The sequence below is a fragment of the Petromyzon marinus genome, chromosome 62 (assembly GCF_048934315.1).
Source record: "Petromyzon marinus isolate PM22_M1 ecotype Great Lakes invasive population chromosome 62, UKy_Petmar_22M1.pri1.0, whole genome shotgun sequence".
NCBI classification, from domain to species: domain Eukaryota; kingdom Metazoa; phylum Chordata; class Hyperoartia; order Petromyzontiformes; family Petromyzontidae; genus Petromyzon; species Petromyzon marinus.
This window is the reverse complement of record NC_133728.1, coordinates 8010937-8029485: the sequence shown is the minus strand read 5'-3', so window position 1 is coordinate 8029485 and position 18549 is coordinate 8010937. Positions and strand designations below refer to the sequence as shown.

General features: G+C 48.7%; 1 protein-coding gene across 2 annotated transcripts in view; it reads right to left on the bottom strand.

Annotated features, from left to right (window-relative positions):
* Positions 1–18549, bottom strand: part of LOC116955861 (limbic system-associated membrane protein-like) — a 768583-nt gene that overhangs the window by 167776 nt on the left and 582258 nt on the right. For both annotated transcript variants that reach the window (XM_076053714.1, XM_076053713.1), the window contains one exon: positions 3648–3880. In XM_076053714.1, coding sequence (XP_075909829.1) covers positions 3648–3880 — 233 coding nt within the window. The remainder of the gene's footprint in view (positions 1–3647; positions 3881–18549) is intronic.

Below are 18549 nucleotides of genomic sequence, written 5' to 3'. Positions count from 1 at the left end.
AACCCCGAGTGATCCCCACGTGAAACCCCGAGTGACCCCGCGTGAAATCCCGGGTGACCCCGAGTGAACCCCGAGTGAACCCCGGGTGACCCCCGCGTGAACCCCGAGTGAAACCCCGAGTGAACCCCCGAGTGACCCCGCGTGAACCCCCGAGTGACCCCGCGTGACCCCGCGTGAATCCCCGAGTGACCCCGAGTGAACCCCGAGTGAACCCCGGGTGACCCCCGCGTGAACCCCGAGTGAAACCCCGAGTGACCCCACGTGAACCCCGAGTGACCCCGTGTGAAACCCCGAGTGACCCCGAGTGAAACCCCGAGTGAACCCCCGAGTGACCCCGCGTGAACCCCGAGTGAAACCCCGAGTGACCCCGAGTGAATCCCCGAGTGAACCCCGAGTGAACCCCGGGTGACCCCCGCGTGAACCCCGAGTGACCCCGCCTCACATCACGCGTAACCTCCACAACCGCAATGCGCGGCGCTCCCCGCTTTTACGACGACACTCCCCCCTCTCTCCCCCCTCCCCCTGTGCTGGCACAAGGGCGGTGTCGCGAGGCAACTTCGCCCGCCCGCCCGCCCGCTCGCTCTCGCCACACCGGTCGATGTCTTATCGGCAGAAAAAGTGGCTCTCCCCCCCCCTCTAGCCAATGAGTGATCGTCACGGGCCCCCCAGGTCACCATCTCGTCGGGCTCGTGGGGCAAGGCGACATGAAGGCAGCACGGCGGGTGGCACGATGCCCCAATCCGTACGGGGATCGAGCGTTGCCCCCTCCCTCCCTCCCTCCCTCTCCTCCCCGTTTCACGCGATGCGCCGTTCCCTTGGGCTACTCCGCAGCTTCCTCGGCCGTCTGGAACGCGCTCTCGCCCTTCTCTCGCGTTGAGAACGCCGCACCCTGGACATCGCTGGCTCCAGTGCCGCCGTCTTAAACGCCTCGTGGCCAGATGAGACGCGTCGCTCATGCACGGACGCACGGAGGGACGCACGGACGGACGCTACACAAGAACAGAAGCTGCACCACATCACACAGGCGGGGCCGCCGGCGGGAGTCGCGGTCGTAGGATGCGGCGTCGTGAATCGAGTCCGTCGCGGCGTGCGTCGTAAAACGGGGACCGCGCCGTAAATTCGGGGACCGCGTTGTAAAAAAAAAACGAGGATTGTGTCGTAAATCGGGGCCGCGTCGCAAAGTGCGCAAATAGCGACCGCGTCGTAAAAAACGAGGACTGTGTCGTAAATCGGGGACCGTGTCGTAAATCGGGGACCGTGCCGTGAAACGGCGACCGCGTCGTAAATCGGGGACCGCGTCGTAAAGCGCGGAGAGTCGCCTGCGCTTGGATCGCTGTAAAACGTCGCCCAAATGCCCCCCCCCCCGCCCCCACCCCACCGTACATGAACCCCCCCCCCTTCCTTCCCCTCAGCTGACCCCTCCCCCCCAACCTCAACCTTCCCTCCTTCTCCCCACCTGACCAACCCCCCTCCCTGATAGCCACGCCCCCTACCCCCCCCCTGACCTATCCCACCCATCACCTCCCCCACCACCCCCCCGCCAACAACCACGTGACTCCCTCAGCGCTCCTTCCGGTACAGCTGCCAACACAATGGGGAGGGAGGGGAGTGGGAGGGGAGTGGGGAGGGGAGGGGGGAGGGGTGGTAAATGGATTTGGTGGGCGGGGGTGAGGGTGGAGGATGTGAGGGAGGGGCACAGCCACTGTGGATGTCGCGGTGGGGGCTCTGGATGACCCCACCCCCCACCCTCCACAGAATGTTTGTAGGCGACTGCTGGACACGTGGCGTGTCAAACAGAGCTTCCTAGCTCATCCTGATTCCTCTGGCACGAGTGAAACGATCTGATTCCGAGACACCCGGCACGTCCAGCCTCCGCATCGAAGGGTCAAAGCGGCGCGTTTTTCTGGCGTAGGTAGAAAATAAAAAAAATGAAATTGAAAATAAAAAATAAATTGAAAATAATAATTTATTTTAATTTAAAAACATTTTTTTTAAATCTACGTGACTTTACCGAAAGAAATGAGAATGCGAATTCGTGCAGTCACGAAAGTTTCAGGCCAAAATTTACATTATTTGGTTTGCCGATGGATGCGTTTCCACGTGACAATGAGTAACTTTGTCTCTCTCTCTCTGTCTCTCGCTCGTCGATTGTTTCGTCTTGGTTCCTTGTCCACCGCCTCTATCCCCCCCCCCCCCCCCACCACGTCCCCTGCTTTGCTATGAAATCTCCACATTCTAAGGCCACTTTGGCGAGCCGCTGGCGTTTGCAGGCCACGTGGCTTCGGACAAAACACGCGAATGGCTCGGTTTGGATTTCATTGCCAGCTCGATAAGTTAGATGGGGAAAAAAATGGAATTTCGTAGCTTATCGGATTCCTCCGGTAAGTCAAAAAAAAGTACGTATTCTGATTAATGTAATAATCATCACGCTTCGTGATCCAGGAGTCTCGAGACTTTTTACAGGAGGGTTCTGCCGAGTTAGTTGCAAATTGAGGGGGTGGTGGGTGGGTCGAGATGGGTGGGTGCATGGGTGGGTAGATATGTGGGTGGGTGAGTGAGTGAGTGGGTGAGTTGGGGTTTGGGTGGGGGTGAGTGGGTGGGTATGTGGATGGGTGAGTGAGTGGGTGAGTGAGCGAGTGGGGTGGGTGGGTGAGTGATTGGGTGGGTGTGAGTTAGTGGATTGGTTGGGTGAGTGAGAGGGGTGTGTAAGGTGAGTCAGTGGGTGGGTGGGGTGGTGGGTGAGTGAGTGGGTGAGTGGGTGGGTGGGTTGGTGGATGAGTGAGTGAGTGAATGAGTGAGTGGGTGAGTGAGTGGGGTGTGTAAGGTGAGTCAGTGGGTGGGTGGGTGAGTGAGTGAGTGGGTGGGTGGGTTGGTGGGTGAGTGAGTGAGTGGGTGAGTGAGTGAGTGGGTGAGTGAGTGAGTGGGTGAGTGGGTGGGTGGGTTGGTGGGTGAGTGAGTGGGTGGGTGGGTGAGTGAGAGAGGTGTGTAAGGTGAGTCAGTGGGTGGGTGGGGTGGTGGGTGAGTGAGTGGGTTGGTGGGTGAGTGAGTGAGTGGGTTGGTGGGTTGGTGGATGAGTGAGTGAATGAGTGAGTGGGTGAGTGAGTGGGGTGTGTAAGGTGAGTCAGTGGGTGGGTGAGTGAGTGAGTGGGTGGGTGGGTTGGTGGGTGAGTGAGTGAGTGGGTGAGTGAGTGAGTGGGTGAGTGAGTGAGTGGGTGAGTGGGTGGGTGGGTTGGTGGGTGAGTGAGTGGGTGGGTGGGTGAGTGAGAGAGGTGTGTAAGGTGAGTCAGTGGGTGGGTGGGGTGGTGGGTGAGTGAGTGGGTTGGTGGGTGAGTGAGTGAGTGGGTGGGTTGGTGGGTGAGTGGGTGGGTGGGTAAGTGGGGTGTGTAAGGTGAGTCAGTGGGTGGGTGGGGTGGTGGGTGAGTGTATGGTTCGGTGGGTGAGTCAGTGGGTCGGTGGATGGGCGGTTGTGGGGACGGGGGCAAGATGCAGTGGATGAGCGGGGTTTCTGTATGAGTGAGTGTAGTGGCTGGATGAGTGAGCGAGCGAGTGGAGTGGCTGGATGGGGAGGGTATGGCTGATGGGTTGGGGCGGCCGGGCGGCCGGGCGGCCGGGCGGGAGGGTGGAGTTTTGGGGTTCAGCGCCCCTACCTTGTACTATCACGTGCACCTGAGATGTACGCGGGTGACTGTGCGTCTGCACGGAACACGTGTACGGCCCTTCGTCGGACGCCGCCACCTGAGCGATGCGCATGTTGTACTCGGAGCGCGAGCTGGCCGCCAGCGAGACGCGCGGGTCGCTGGACCACTTGTCGGAGCCCGCGAACAGGATGCTCGAGCGGTTGAGCCACGCCATGCGCCCCACCTGGCCCTCCAGGTAGCACCTGCAATGACGACACAGAGAAGGGGGGGGGGCGGGGGGCGGGGGCGTGGGCGGGGGCGGGGTTTGTCCCGTGACGTGATTGGGCGCGGGCGGTGTTGCTGCAGGGCGCGTGTGTGAATGGGGCGGAGTGTCACGCCCACCGAGGTCAGGCTACAGTCTACATCATAGACTGTCAGTACACTCAGGTTATTAACCAGGCTACAGTCTACATTATAGACTGTCAGTACACTCACTCAGGTTATTAACCAGGCTACAGTCTACATTATAGACTGTCAGTGCGCTCACTCAGCTTCATAACCAGGCTACAGTCTACATTATAGACTGCCAGTACACTCACTCAGCATAATAACCAGGCTACAGTCTACATTATAGACTGTCAGTACACTCACTCAGCTTAATAACCAGGCTACAGTCTACATTATAGACTGCCAGTACACTCACTCAGCTTAATAACCAGGCTACAGTCTACATTATAGACTGTCAGTACACTCACTCAGCTTAATAACCAGGCTACAGTCTACATTATAGACGGTCAGTACACTCACTCAGCTTAATAACCAGGCTCCAGTCTACATTATAGACTGCCAGTACACTCACTCAGCTTAATAACCAGGCTCCAGTCTACATTATAGACTGCCAGTACACTCACTCAGCATAATAACCAGGCTACAGTCTACATTATAGACTGTCAGTACACTCACTCAGCTTAATAACCAGGCTACAGTCTACATTATAGACTGCCAGTACACTCACTCAGCTTAATAACCAGGCTACAGTCTACATTATAGACTGTCAGTACACTCACTCAGCTTAATAACCAGGCTACAGTCTACATTATAGACTGTCAGTACACTCACTCAGCTTAATAACCAGGCTACAGTCTACATTATAGACTGTCAGTACACTCACACAGCTTGATAACCAGGCTACAGTCTACATTATAGACTGTCAGTACACTCACTCAGCTTAATAACCAGGCTACAGTCTACATTATAGACTGTCAGTACGCTCACCGAGGTCAGGCTACAGTCTACATTATAGACTGTCAGTACACTCACTGAGGTTAATAACCAGGCTACAGTCTACATTATAGACTGTCAGTACACTCACTGAGGTTAATAACCAGGCTACAGTCTACATTATAGACTGTCAGTACACTCACTCAGCTTGATACCCAGGCTACAGTCTACATTATAGACTGTCAGTGCGCTCACTCAGCTTAATAACCAGGCTACAGTCTACATTATAGACTGCCAGTACGCTCACTCAGCTTAATAACCATTGCTACAGTCTACATTATAGACTGCCAGTACGCTCACTCAGTTTAATAACCATTGCTACACTCTACATTATAGACTGCCAGTACACTCACTCAGCTTAATAACCAGGCTACAGTCTACATTATAGACTGCCAGTACGCTCACTCAGTTTAATAACCATTGCTACACTCTACATTATAGACTGCCAGTACACTCACTCAGCTTAATAACCAGGCTACAGTCTACATTATAGACTGCCAGTACGCTCACTCAGTTTAATAACCATTGCTACAGTCTACATTACTGTTATTTAGATTTTTTAAAATTATTATTTTCATTCACTTTATTTTTATATCTACATGACTTTACCGTAAGAACCGTGGAACTCAGATAGTAAATGTTGTCGATTTGACTCTCCAACACACCGGTATAGTGCTGTACTAGTATGCTGCACTGTACACTACACTATACACTCGTGCTATAGGAATAGGTTTTACCCTTTTAACTGGCACAAAAACTGACACCTTTATACAAGGGATCATGTTTGCAATAACCACAACACAAGCAGTCAAAAATGCAAACAAAAAGAGACAACTCTGATAATGATAGTGGCACTGTCCTTGAAATTGATTGGTCCACACCCGAGACGGCTTTTCTTAGAGCCCTTTAGTCTCCAGTGGTGTTGGACCATATCATTATCAGAGTTGTCTCTTTTTTGTTTGCATTTTGACTGCTTGTGTTGTGGTTATTGCAAACATGATGCCTTGAATAAAGGTGTCAGTTTTTGTGCCCGTTAAAAGGGTAAAAACCTATTACTATATCTTGTTTCTGGCAAAGGAGGTCTCGTAATGTAAAAAAAAAACCTCGTGCTATACTTAGTAACGAGTTGGCACGTTCTCTTCACGTGACAAGCCTCGCTAGTGGCAGGTTTAGCGAAACATTAAAATTTACACGATATATCATTAACATTTTTTGTTTGTTATGGATGTACACACACACACAGTTTTATAAACAGAGGGATACACTTAGCAGTACATGCACAGTATTATCTACAGAGTAACACACACACACACAGAGGACTATATACACAGTAACATACAATGATCGGCAACGGCAGAGATATCATTAGCTCTTTCGGTAAAGTCACGTTGAAGGGAAACAATAAAATATTACATCTTTTTACAGATGGGATTAAATAACGGATTTTGTGTACTGTATTGAAACGAACCTGGATCTTGTGTTTGTTTAAAATTTTGGAACATGGTAGGGCCAATACCTCTGCCGTTGCCGATCATTGTTATAACGCTGTGGGCTCACACGAAATTGATTTTTTTCCAAGACGGAGGCACTCTGCAAACCTACCGGCTACCTTCAGAGATTTGTTCATGAAGCCATCCAGATATGTAAACACAGACACAACTTCAACCGAGAAGATGGGTACAAACTGAGCAATCATTGGAAGGACGTTATTAACCAGATAAAGTCTTAACTAACTGTGATGTTTCCATCCTACCGGCCTATGTCAGCTGTTATTTCCGACTCTCTGTGTGTCTCTCTCTCTCTCTATGCCTCTTGCTCACACGTCCTTTTGATTGCACTCCCATGCTCACATGCCCTTTGGATTGCACTCCCATGCTCACATGCCCTTTGGATTGCACTCCCATGCTCACAAGTCCTTTGGATTACACTCTCATACTCACATGTCCTTTGTATTGCACTCTCATGCTTACATGTCCTTTGAATTGCACTCTCATGCTCACATGTCCTTTGGATTGCACTCCCATGCTCACATGTCCTTTGAATTGCACTCTCATGCTCACATGTCCTTTGAATTACACTCTCATGCTCACATGTCCTTTGAATTACACTCTCATGCTCACATGTCCTTTGAATTACACTCTCATGCTCACATGCCCTTTGGGTTCCACTCTCATGCTCACATGTCCTTTGAATTACACTCCCATGCTCACATGTCCTTTGGATTACACTCTCATGCTCATATGTCCTTTGGGTTCCACTCTCATGCTCACATGTCCTTTGAATTACACTCTCATGCTCACATGTCCTTTGAATTACACTCTCATGCTCACATGTCCTTTGGGTTCCACTCTCATGCTCACATGTCCTTTGAATTACACTCTCATGCTCACATGTCCTTTGAATTACACTCTCATGCTCACATGTCCTTTGGGTTACACTCTCATGCTCACATGTCCTTTGGATTGCACCGGTTGGGTTGCACTCCCTCGTCTAGGAGGCCGCTTTCCTAGCTTACTTTTACACGTCAATTTCTCACATTAACATCATGCTAATTTCTCACATTAACATCATGCTAATTTCTCACATTAACATCATGCTAATTTCTCACATTAACATCATGCTAATTTCTCACGTTAACATCATGCCAATTTCTCACATTACCATCATGCCAATTTCTCACATTAACATCATGCCAATTTCTCACATTAACATCATGCCAATTTCTCACATTACCATCATGCCAATTTCTCACATTATCATCATGATGCCAATTTCTCACATTAACATCATGCCAATTTCTCACATTACCATCATGCCAATTTCTCACATTAACATCATGCCAATTTCTCACATTAACATCATGCCAATTTCTCACATTAACATCATGCCAATTTCTCACATTAACATCATGCTAATTTCTCACATTACCATCATGCTAATTTCTCACATTAACATCATGCCAATTTCTCACATTAACATCATGCTAATTTCTCACATTAACAACATGCTAATTTATCACATTAACATCATGCTAATTTTTCACATTAACATCATGCTAATTTCTCACGTTAACAACATGCTAATTTCTCACATTAACAGCATGCTAATTTCTCACATTAACATCATGCTAATTTCTCACATTAACAACATGCTAATTTCTCACATTACCATCATGCCAATTTCTCACATTAACATCATGCCAATTTCTCACATTAACATCATGCCAATTTCTCACATTAACAACATGCTAATTTCTCACATTAACATCATGCCAATTTCTCACATTAACATCATGCCAATTTCTCACATTACCATCATGCCAATTTCTCACATTATCATCATGCCAATTTCTCACATTAACATCATGCCAATTTCTCACATTACCATCATGCCAATTTCTCACATTAACATCATGCCAATTTCTCACATTAACATCATGCCAATTTCTCACATTAACATCATGCCAATTTCTCACATTAACATCATGCTAATTTCTCACATTACCATCATGCTAATTTCTCACATTAACATCATGCCAATTTCTCACATTAACATCATGCTAATTTCTCACATTAACAACATGCTAATTTATCACATTAACATCATGCTAATTTTTCACATTAACATCATGCTAATTTCTCACGTTAACAACATGCTAATTTCTCACATTAACAGCATGCTAATTTCTCACATTAACATCATGCTAATTTCTCACATTAACAACATGCTAATTTCTCACATTACCATCATGCCAATTTCTCACATTAACATCATGCTAATTTCTCACATTAACAACATGCCAATTTATCACATTAACATCATGCTGATTTCTCATATTAACATCATGCTAATTTCTCACGTTAACATCACTTGCCCCGGCCACTTCTTTATAACTCTTGAGCTACACCCATTTCAAACCTTGTAAAACAGTCTGCCTCAGCAGCAGGCCAAGGCTTTTCCCCCCTGATGATGGACGCTTGTGTTGAGCCCGAAACGTCGTGATATACCCCACGTGACTTTACCGAAATAACCAAAGAGCATGGATTCCGTCAGTCACGAAAGCTTCAAATTAATATACACATAGTAACATATACAGAGCGATATACACAAAGAGTAATATACACAAAGAGTATTATACACATAGTAACATATACAAAGCGATATACACAAAGAGTAATATACACAAAGAGTAGTATACACATAGTAACATATACAGAGCGATATACACAAAGAGTAATATACACAAAGATTATTATACACATAGTAACATATACAGAGCGATATACACAAAGAGTAATATACACAAAGAGTAATATACACAAAGAGTATTATACACATAGTAACATATACAGAGCGACATACACAACGAGTAATATACACAAAGGGTAATATACACATAGTAACATATTCAGAGCGATATACACAACGAGTAATATACACAAAGAGTAATATACACATAGTAACATATACAGAGCGATATACACAAAGAGTAATATACACATAGTAACATATTCAGAGCGATATACACAAAGAGTAATATACACAAAGGGTAATATACACATAGCAACGTATTCAGAGTAACGCACAGAGTAACAGACACAAATATATACAATACAAAGCGCCACTAAGTGTATAGGCTTCACCCATTTTCTGGCAATACAAAGTTTCATAAAGTGTACATGCTTCACTTTTTACTAGCGATACAAAGCGCCACTAAGTGTATAGGCTTCACCATTTTTCTGGCAATACAAGGTACAGCAAAGTCTACATGCTTCACTTTTTCCTAGCGATACAAAGCGCCACAACGTGTATAGCCTTGCCGTTGGAACAGCAGGTACACCAAGTCGCACTAGCACAGGCGGGACTGGCCACAGCGGACCGAGTTCTCTGTGGGGGAGGAACAACGTCAAGTGGGAGTCACTGGTGGACCCCCGGATGGTGCTGATGACACCACTGCACATCAAATTGGGCCTCATGAAACAATTTGTCAGAGGCGTAGATAAGGAGTCGGCAGCCTTCAAGTACCTTGAAGACTTCTTCCCTAAGCTGTCTGTGGCAAAGGTCAAAGCCGGTGTCTTCGTCGGACCACAGATAAAGAAGATCCTGGAGTGCAATGAATTCCCCAAGAAGCTCCACTAGTAAGGAGAAGGCGGCTTGGAACAACTTTGTCGCAGTGGTCCGTGGCTTCCTGGGCTATCACAAGGTCGAAAACTAAGTGGAGCTGGTTGAGACTCTGGTGAAGTACTACGGCACAATGGGCTGTAGGATGTCCCTCAAAGTCCACATCCTTGATGCTTATCTTGAAAAATTCAAGGAGAACATGGGAGCGTACTTATAGGAGCAAGTTGAGCACTTACACCAGGATATACTGGACTTTGAACGCCGCTACCAAGGACAGTATAACGAGAACATGATGGGAGACTACATTTGTGGTCTGATTCGTGAAAGTAATTTACAATATAATCGTTAATCTCGAAAAACCATTCACTTCGAAATCTGTTGTAGTCATTTTTGTATTACTTTAGTATGAATGCATGTACATTTTTATTCACGTTATTTTTTTCTGACTTCATGTGAACGAAAATATGCAAATTCGCCTTTTTTTTCATTGAAATTAGGTACATTTCAAAATATCATTGTCCTGGTCACAAAAGCAAAGTTTGTGGGGAATAATAGCCACGTTCTGTACGTTTTAGGCATAAGAAATTAGGAAATAACACTTATTACCCAGGGACAAAAATGTGAGACATAGTGTTATTATCCCTGGGGCTTTTTGAATTCGAGTTGTCTCTCTCTCTCAGGGTACTCGGAGTGGGTGGGAGGGGCAGAGGTAGCGGGGTGGCCGAGCGAGTATGTTTGTAGTTTGCGTGTCTCTCTCATCATCATCATCATAACGGTGTCTAGGAGATGTTAACTACCTCGCCTCGTAAACAGGAGGTCGTGGATTCGATCCCGACCCTGACGATGCCTGTTGTATATCTGGAGTTTGCGTGTTTCTCTCTCTCTCATCATTATCACGGTGGCTAAGGCGGGTGGGTGGTTGGTGGGTGGGCGGACAGGTAGGTGGGTGGGTAGGTGGGTGTACGAGTGGGTGGGTGGGTTGGCGGATGTCTAGGGGAGACAAGTGCGTGGGTGGGCGGGCGGGTGGGCGGGTGGGTGGGCGGGTGGGCGTGCGGGTGGTTAGATGGGTGGGTGGGTTGGTGGATGTCTAGGTGGACGAGTGGGTGGGTGGTTGGATGGTTGGGTGGACGAGTCGTTGGTTGGATGGGTGGGTTGGTGGATGTCTAGGTGGACGAGTGGATGGGTGGTTGGATGGGCGGGTGGACGAGTCGGTGGTTGGATGGGTGGGTTGGTGGATGTCTAGGTGGACGAGTAGATGGGTGGTTGGATTGGCGGGTGGACGAGTGGGTGGGTGGGTGGATGGGTGGGTTGGTGGATGTCTAGGTGGACGAGTTGGTGGGTGGTTGGATGGGCGGGTGGACGAGTGGATGGGTGGATGGGTGGGTTGGTGGATGTCTAGGTGGACGAGTGGGAGGGTTGGTGGATGTCTAGGTGGACGAGTTGGTGGGTGGTTGGATGGGCGGGTGGACGAGTGGGTGAGCGGGTGGATGGGTGGATAGGAGTCATCCACCGCCCCTCCCCCCCTCTCCCTCCACCGCTCCCCTTTTATCGGCCATAAAACGCAGGTCCCCATTGAAACGGCGTCTCTTTAATGGGCCACTCTAAGTGCCACTTTCAAGCACGGACGGGCGAGAGTGGGGGGTGACAGAGAGAGAGAGGAAGGGAAAATGATGTCCGCCTTCCTCGGGAAGGTGGTGGAAGGGGGGAGCGGTCGTGAGGGGTGGTGATGTGTGACGCGAGGCAACCACTCCCCCACCTCCTCTCCCCCCCCCTCCCACCCCTCGACTACTCCAAAGCCTAATGAAGAGCTTTATAGCTCATCGGATTCCTCCAATATGTATACATATTCTCATTCCGATTCTATTGATTCGCTCAGGAGGGCTAAGAAGTGGTAGGCGGAGCGCAAGGGTCAGCACTGGCAGATTTGGGGGCACGGTGGCTGGGAGATGTTAACTAGCTCATCTGGTACGCAGGAGGCCGTGGGTTCGATCCCCGACCCTGACGCCTGTTGCTGCTGCTGTATATCTGGAGTTTGCGTGCCTCTCTCTCGCTCTCTCTCTCATTATCATCATAACGGTGGCTGGGAGATGTTAACTAGCTCACCTGGTACGCAGGAGGGCGTGGGTTCGATCCCCGACCCTGACGCCTGCTGCTGGTGCTGTATATCTGGAGTTTACGTGTCTCTCTCTCTCTCATTATCATCATAACGGTGGCTGGGAGATGTTAACTAGCTCATCTGGTACGCAGGAGGACGTGGGTTCGATCCCCGACCCTGACGCCTGCTGCTGCTGCTGCTGTATATCTGGAGTTTACGTGTCTATCTCTCACTCTCTCTCTCATTATCATCATAACGGTGGCTGGGAGATGTTAACTAGCTCATCTGGTACGCAGGAGGTCGTGGGTTCGATCCCCGACCCTGACGCCTGCTGCTGCTGCTGTATATCTGGAGTTTACGTGTCTCTCTCTCGCTCTCTTATCATTATCATCATAACGGTGGCTGGGAGATGTTAACTAGCTCATCTGGTACGCAGGAGGCCGTGGGTTCGATCCCCGACCCTGACGCCTGCTGCTGCTGCTGTATATCTGGAGTTTGCGTGTCTCTCTCTCACTCTCTCTCATTATCATCATAACGGTGGCTGGGAGATGTTAACTAGCTCACCTGGTACGCAGGAGGGCGTGGGTTCGATCCCCGACCCTGACGCCTGCTGCTGCTGCTGTATATCTGGAGTTTGCGTGCCTCTCTCTCGCTCTCTCTCTCTCATTATCATCATAACGGTGGCTGGGAGATGTTAACTAGCTCATCTGGTACGCAGGAGGTCGTGGGTTCGATCCCCGACCCTGACGCCTGCTGCTGCTGCTGTATATCTGGAGTTTGCGTGTCTCTCTCATTATCATCATAACGGTGGCTGGGATATGTTAACTAGCTCATCTGGTACGCAGGAGGTCGTGGGTCCGATCCCCGACCCTGACGCCTGCTGCTGCTGTATATTTGAAGTTTGCGTGTCTCTCTCTCTCTCTCTCATTATCATCATAACGGTGGCTGGGATATGTTAACTAGCTCATCTGGTACGCAGGAGGTCGTGGGTTCGATCCCCGACCCTGACGCCTGCTGCTGCTGTATATTTGGAGTTTGCGTATCTCTCTCTCTCATTATCATCATAACGGTGGCTGGGAGATGTTAACTCCCTCGCCTGGTCTACACGTCAGGAGAGAGACGCGGGGTGAAGTGCTAGGGTAGAGTGGGGGGACGCGCGGGAGGGGGACTAATTTACTCTTACCCAGCGAGATAAAAGAACGCTTTCAAGGCGAAGTTTCTCATAAGATGGAAGTCCTCATTTATCACTGAGAACCCCGCTCAGACGAGAGCGAGAGAGAACGAGAGAGGGAGAGAGAGAGCCAGAGAGAAAGAGAGGGGGGGGGAGGCAGGTGGGGAATGAAAGAGAGAGAGAGAGACAGAGAGCGAGAGAGAATGAGAGACAGCGATAGCCGGACAGACAGAGAATGGGAGAATGAGAGAAAGTTCGAGAGAATGATCAAGAGAGAGAGACAGACAGATAGTGAGAGAGAGAGATCCGGAGAATGAGAGAGGGAGAGAACAAGAGAGTGAGTGAGATAATGACAGAGAGAGATAGAGACAGATAGAGAGTGAGATGGGGAGAATGAGAGAGTGAGAGAGAATGAGAGAGAGAATGAGTGGGAGAGAGAGATAGCGAGAGAGATGGGGAGAATGAGAGAGTGAGAGAATGAGTGGGAGAGAGACAATGAGTGGGAGAGAGAGATAGCGAGAGAGATGGGGAGAATGAGAGAGTGAGAGAATGAGTGGGAGAAAGATAGCGAGTGAGATGGGGAGAATGAGAGAGTGAGAGAGAATGAAAGAGAGAATGAGTGGGAGAGAGAGACAGCGATAGAGATGGGGAGAATGAGAGAGTGAGAGAATGAGTGGGAGAGAGAGATAGCGAGTGAGATGGGGAGAATGAGAGAGTGAGAGAGAATGAAAGAGAGAATGAGTGGGAGAGAGAGATAGCGATAGAGATGGGGAGAATGAGAGAGTGAGAGAGAATGAGTGGGAGAGAGAGAATGAGTGGGAGAGAGAGATAGCGATAGAGATGGGGAGAATGAGAGAGTGAGAGAGAATGAGTGGGAGAGAGAGAATGAGTGGGAGAGAGAGATAGCGATAGAGATGGGGAGAATGAGAGAGTGAGAGAGAGAGAGAGCGACAGCCAGAGAGAGAGAGGCGAAACGAGAGAGATAGACAGAGAACAACAGACACGGGCGGAATATTGATATCGTTTTTTCCCCTAATTTACATTTTTTGCATGACAGCAACAGCAACAGTCTTTAGCAAAAAAAGAAAAAACTGCTATCGCGCATGATTGGCTGCCGGCTGGAAATCGTCGGATGGTTTCATGAACATAAATAATTGCTATTACTCACAATATTGACGATACAACAGGCGGGAAAGGCATTCGAGGTACGGAGGAGGTTACGGAGTAGGCCGCGTGCACGATCCCATAGCGACTACGGCTTTTGCCATCGTATATTTACTTTCGAGTTCTATTCGTCGTCTTCAAAGCTATGTCGTGCAAGCTTTTTGGCCGTCTCTACGCTCGCAAGGATTTCCCTGCAATTTCAGATTTCGAAATCTGGAGGGAGAAAAAAGGGAGAAACGAAACCCAATTCTGGAATCCGTTTTGGATTTACTCTGCAACTGTTGTTATTTGTTTGATTGTTGTTTGGTTTTGTTGTTGTTGTTGTTGTTGTTCCCTTTCAAAGAAGTTTCTTCAAGTTGTTTGGACTAATCGAGAGTCGTCATTGACGTCGCTTATACTTTTAAACCACTTTTATTGCTGCCATCAGCAACAGCACTTGCAGTGATTTCGATACGAAACACAAAGTCACCAGCAACAAATAACCAATCACCATAAAAAAAAACAAATCCACGTGCTGTGGCACGTGGCACTCGATGCGCCACGCACGACATAAAAAAAACGTCACGTGGTGGTGGTCGTCATCGCAGAAGCCACGCCCACACACACACACACGGGTACATACAACGGGCCTACTACTCCATAAAGACCACTACTGGATAAGATATCATTCCCCGCGCAATAATAATAATAAGAGCAATATTTTTCGTCATCTATATATTTTTCTTTGGGTGCAGTATTTTTCCAAACAGACGCTTCCTCGGATTGCTTAAGCTCCGTTGAAGAGTCGCCTGCGGCCAAATCTGTGACACGCCGTGGTGGTTATTGTTGTTATTTAAAAAATAATAGTGTATATATAAAACATTCTACAATGCAATGAAAATGATGCCTCCACCAGTGAACCTCTCCCCGGTATGACGGGGATGGTATTCTTGGTTCTTTCGGTAAAGTCACGTAGAAAGGAAACAATAAAATATAAAACAATAAAATTCTCACGACGTTTCGACTGCAACACAAATCAAAAGGACGGGGGATGGTTTAGCTTTGCATTTTCGCGAACGCCTTGAGCGAGTGATTTATTTTGAACTTGCCTTTACTTTTCTGTGTTGTTTTTTTATTGTAACCTCTTGCTGTACCGTTCTGACCCAGTGCCCTCTAAAACTGAACATCTGTAAATAAAAACAGAGCTTTGTAGCTCATCGGATTCCTGCTCCAGTATGGTATATACAGGGTGCTTCAAACATTGTTGTTAACACTTATATGAGACTATCGTTTTTTTAACGGATAAAGAACGAATGATAATAATAATACGCTGTAACGTGATAACAAAACGTAACGTTCATCGCTTCGACAAGTCAAGGAGTCTGCCACTCATTCGCCATCGTTGTCAATGCTACGCCCGGAACCTTCTCCCGATGGTCTCCAGAGCTCGGAGGCAGCGCATCTCTTGCGCTATTGTTGCGAATTCTCCGAAGTGTTATAACATGTAACACGCAAATATCGACTTAAAGCTTCGCGTGACTGCAGGAATGCATATTCTTGGGTTTCTCGGCGGTCAAGTCACGTAGATAGGTTCAAAGAAAATAATCAAAAATAACAGAAAACTACAACGCTTCGATCTGCAACACAAGCGGTCATCTTCAGGAAAAGGGGGGGGGGGGGGGTTAGCTTCCAAGGCAAACTGTTTATTAGGGTTTGAAATGGGCGTAGCCCAAATGCCAGCGGCCAATGATAACGCGAGTGTTCTGCAGCGAGCCCGGCGGTGGTTAGTTTTCCACCAATCAAAGGGCTGCCAGGTGAAAATTAGCATGTTAAATAGAGGTTAGCGTGTTAATGGGAGATCGCAGAGCCGCAACCAAGGGGTTGGCACGCGATTTACTACAGTACGTAAAATTCGTGATCTGATCCCATCTGTGTGAAGGATGTGATCCCTGACATGCAATACCCCGGCATCTACGAACTAAGCTGTGTCTGCGGCAGTAGTTACACCGGGGAAACTAAGCGACGTGTCTCGGACCGTGCTCGTGAACACGAGGCCGATCTGAAACACGGTAGGACCAATACCTCGGCCTTGGCTGATCATTGTTTTAATGCGGTGGGCTCACGCGAAATTGATTTCTCTAAGACGAAGGTACTTTGTAAGACCGCTGGCCATCAACAAAGATTCGTTCATGAAGCCATCCATATATATACAGACACAGACACAATTTCAACCGAGAAGATGGGTACAAACTTAGCAATCATTGCAAGGACGTTATCAACCAGTTTATGTCATAATTGGCTGTGCTGTTTCCATTCTACCACCTTGCGATGTTAGTTGTGCTTTAAGCCCATTGCAAACTTGCGCTTTCACAGGGTTCACACCAGCACAGTCACTTCGCGCTCCGACCCCTCGGTTGCGGCTCTGCGATCTTCCATTAACACGTTAACCTCTCTTTAACATGCTAATCTTCACCTGGCAGCCCTTTGATTGGTGGAAAACGAACCACTGCCGGGCTCGCTGCCGAACACTCGCATTATCATTGGCTGCTGACGTTTGGGCGACGCCCATTTTAAACCCCGAATAAACAGTTTCCCTTGGAAGTTAAACCCCCTTTTCCTGAAGACGACCGCTTGTGTTGCGATCGAAACGTCGTACTTTTCTGCTATTTTTTATTATTTTCTTTGGACCTATCTACGCGACTTTACCGAAAGACCCAAGAATATGTAACACATATATAACATGTAACATAGTAATATAACATGCTATATATTTAGAACTTGTAACATGTATATCACGTTATATATATATACAACATGTAATGTATATTTACATGAAATATTCTCATTCTGATTCTGTTGATTCGCTCAGGAAGGCTAACGAAGTTGGTAGTCGTGGCGAAAGGGTCAGACCGCTGGGTCGACACTTGCTGAGTTGACCCCACGGTGGCTATGAGATGTTAACTACCTCGCCTGGTATACAGGAGGTCGTGGGGTTGACCCCGACCCTGACGCCTGCTGCTGCTGTATATTTGCAGTTTGCATCTCCTCTCTCATCATCATCACGGTGGCTATGAGATGTTAACTACCTCGCCTGGGATACAGGAGGGTCGTGGGCTCGATCAACAAACAACAACCGCCATTCGCCACTAAGTGGCTGCGACGTCACCACGGCGCTTGTGCCAGGCCAGGTGCACTTTGGGTGCTATCACGTGCAGTGTCGAAGGCTCGCTGCTGATCGGAGGTCGGTGGGACATTCCCAGGTGGTGCCACAGGTTGACTGACTGAGATGACTGGCAGATGCACCACGTGTGCCCCCTACTGTGCCAGACTAAGTGCAGGAGGTCACCGGGCAGACCCTGGTGCCATGGGTTGACTGAGATGATTAGCAGATGCATCAGCTGTGCTCCCCTATACTGTGCCAGGCTAGGTGCAGGAGGTCACCGGGCAGACCCAGGTGCCATGGGTTGACTTAGATGATTAGCAGATGTTTCAGCTGTGCTCCCCTATACTGTGCCAGGCTAGGTGCAGGAGGTCACCGGACAGACCCTGGTGCCATGGGTTGACTGAAATGATTAGCAGATGCATCAGATGTGCTCCCCTATACTGTGCCAGGCTAGGTTCAGGAGGTCAACGTGCAGACCCACGTGCCATAGGTTAGTCTGACTGAGTTGACTGGTAGATGCACCATCTGTACTCCCCACTGTGCCAGGCTAGGTGCAGGAGGTCACGGGACAGACTCAGGTGCCATGGGTTGACTGACTGAGATGACTGGTAGATGCATCAGCTGTGCTCCCCACTGTGCCAGGCTAGGTGCAGGAGGTCACCGGGCAGACCCAGGTGCCATGGGTTGATTGACTGAGATGACTGGCAGATGCACCACCTGTACTCCCCACTGTACCAGGCTAGGTGCAAGAGGTCACGGGACAGACTCAGGTGCCATGGGTTGAATGAGATGATTAGCAGATGCATCAGCTGTGCTCCCCACTGTGCCAGGCTAGGTGCAGGAGGTCACGGGACAAACTCAGGTGTGACAAACTTGGCAGGACGCCCCCTCCTCCTCCTCCTCCTCTTGAAACCAAAGAACATCAGTCTTGAGACTCGGTACTTTGGCTTCGCTGGGT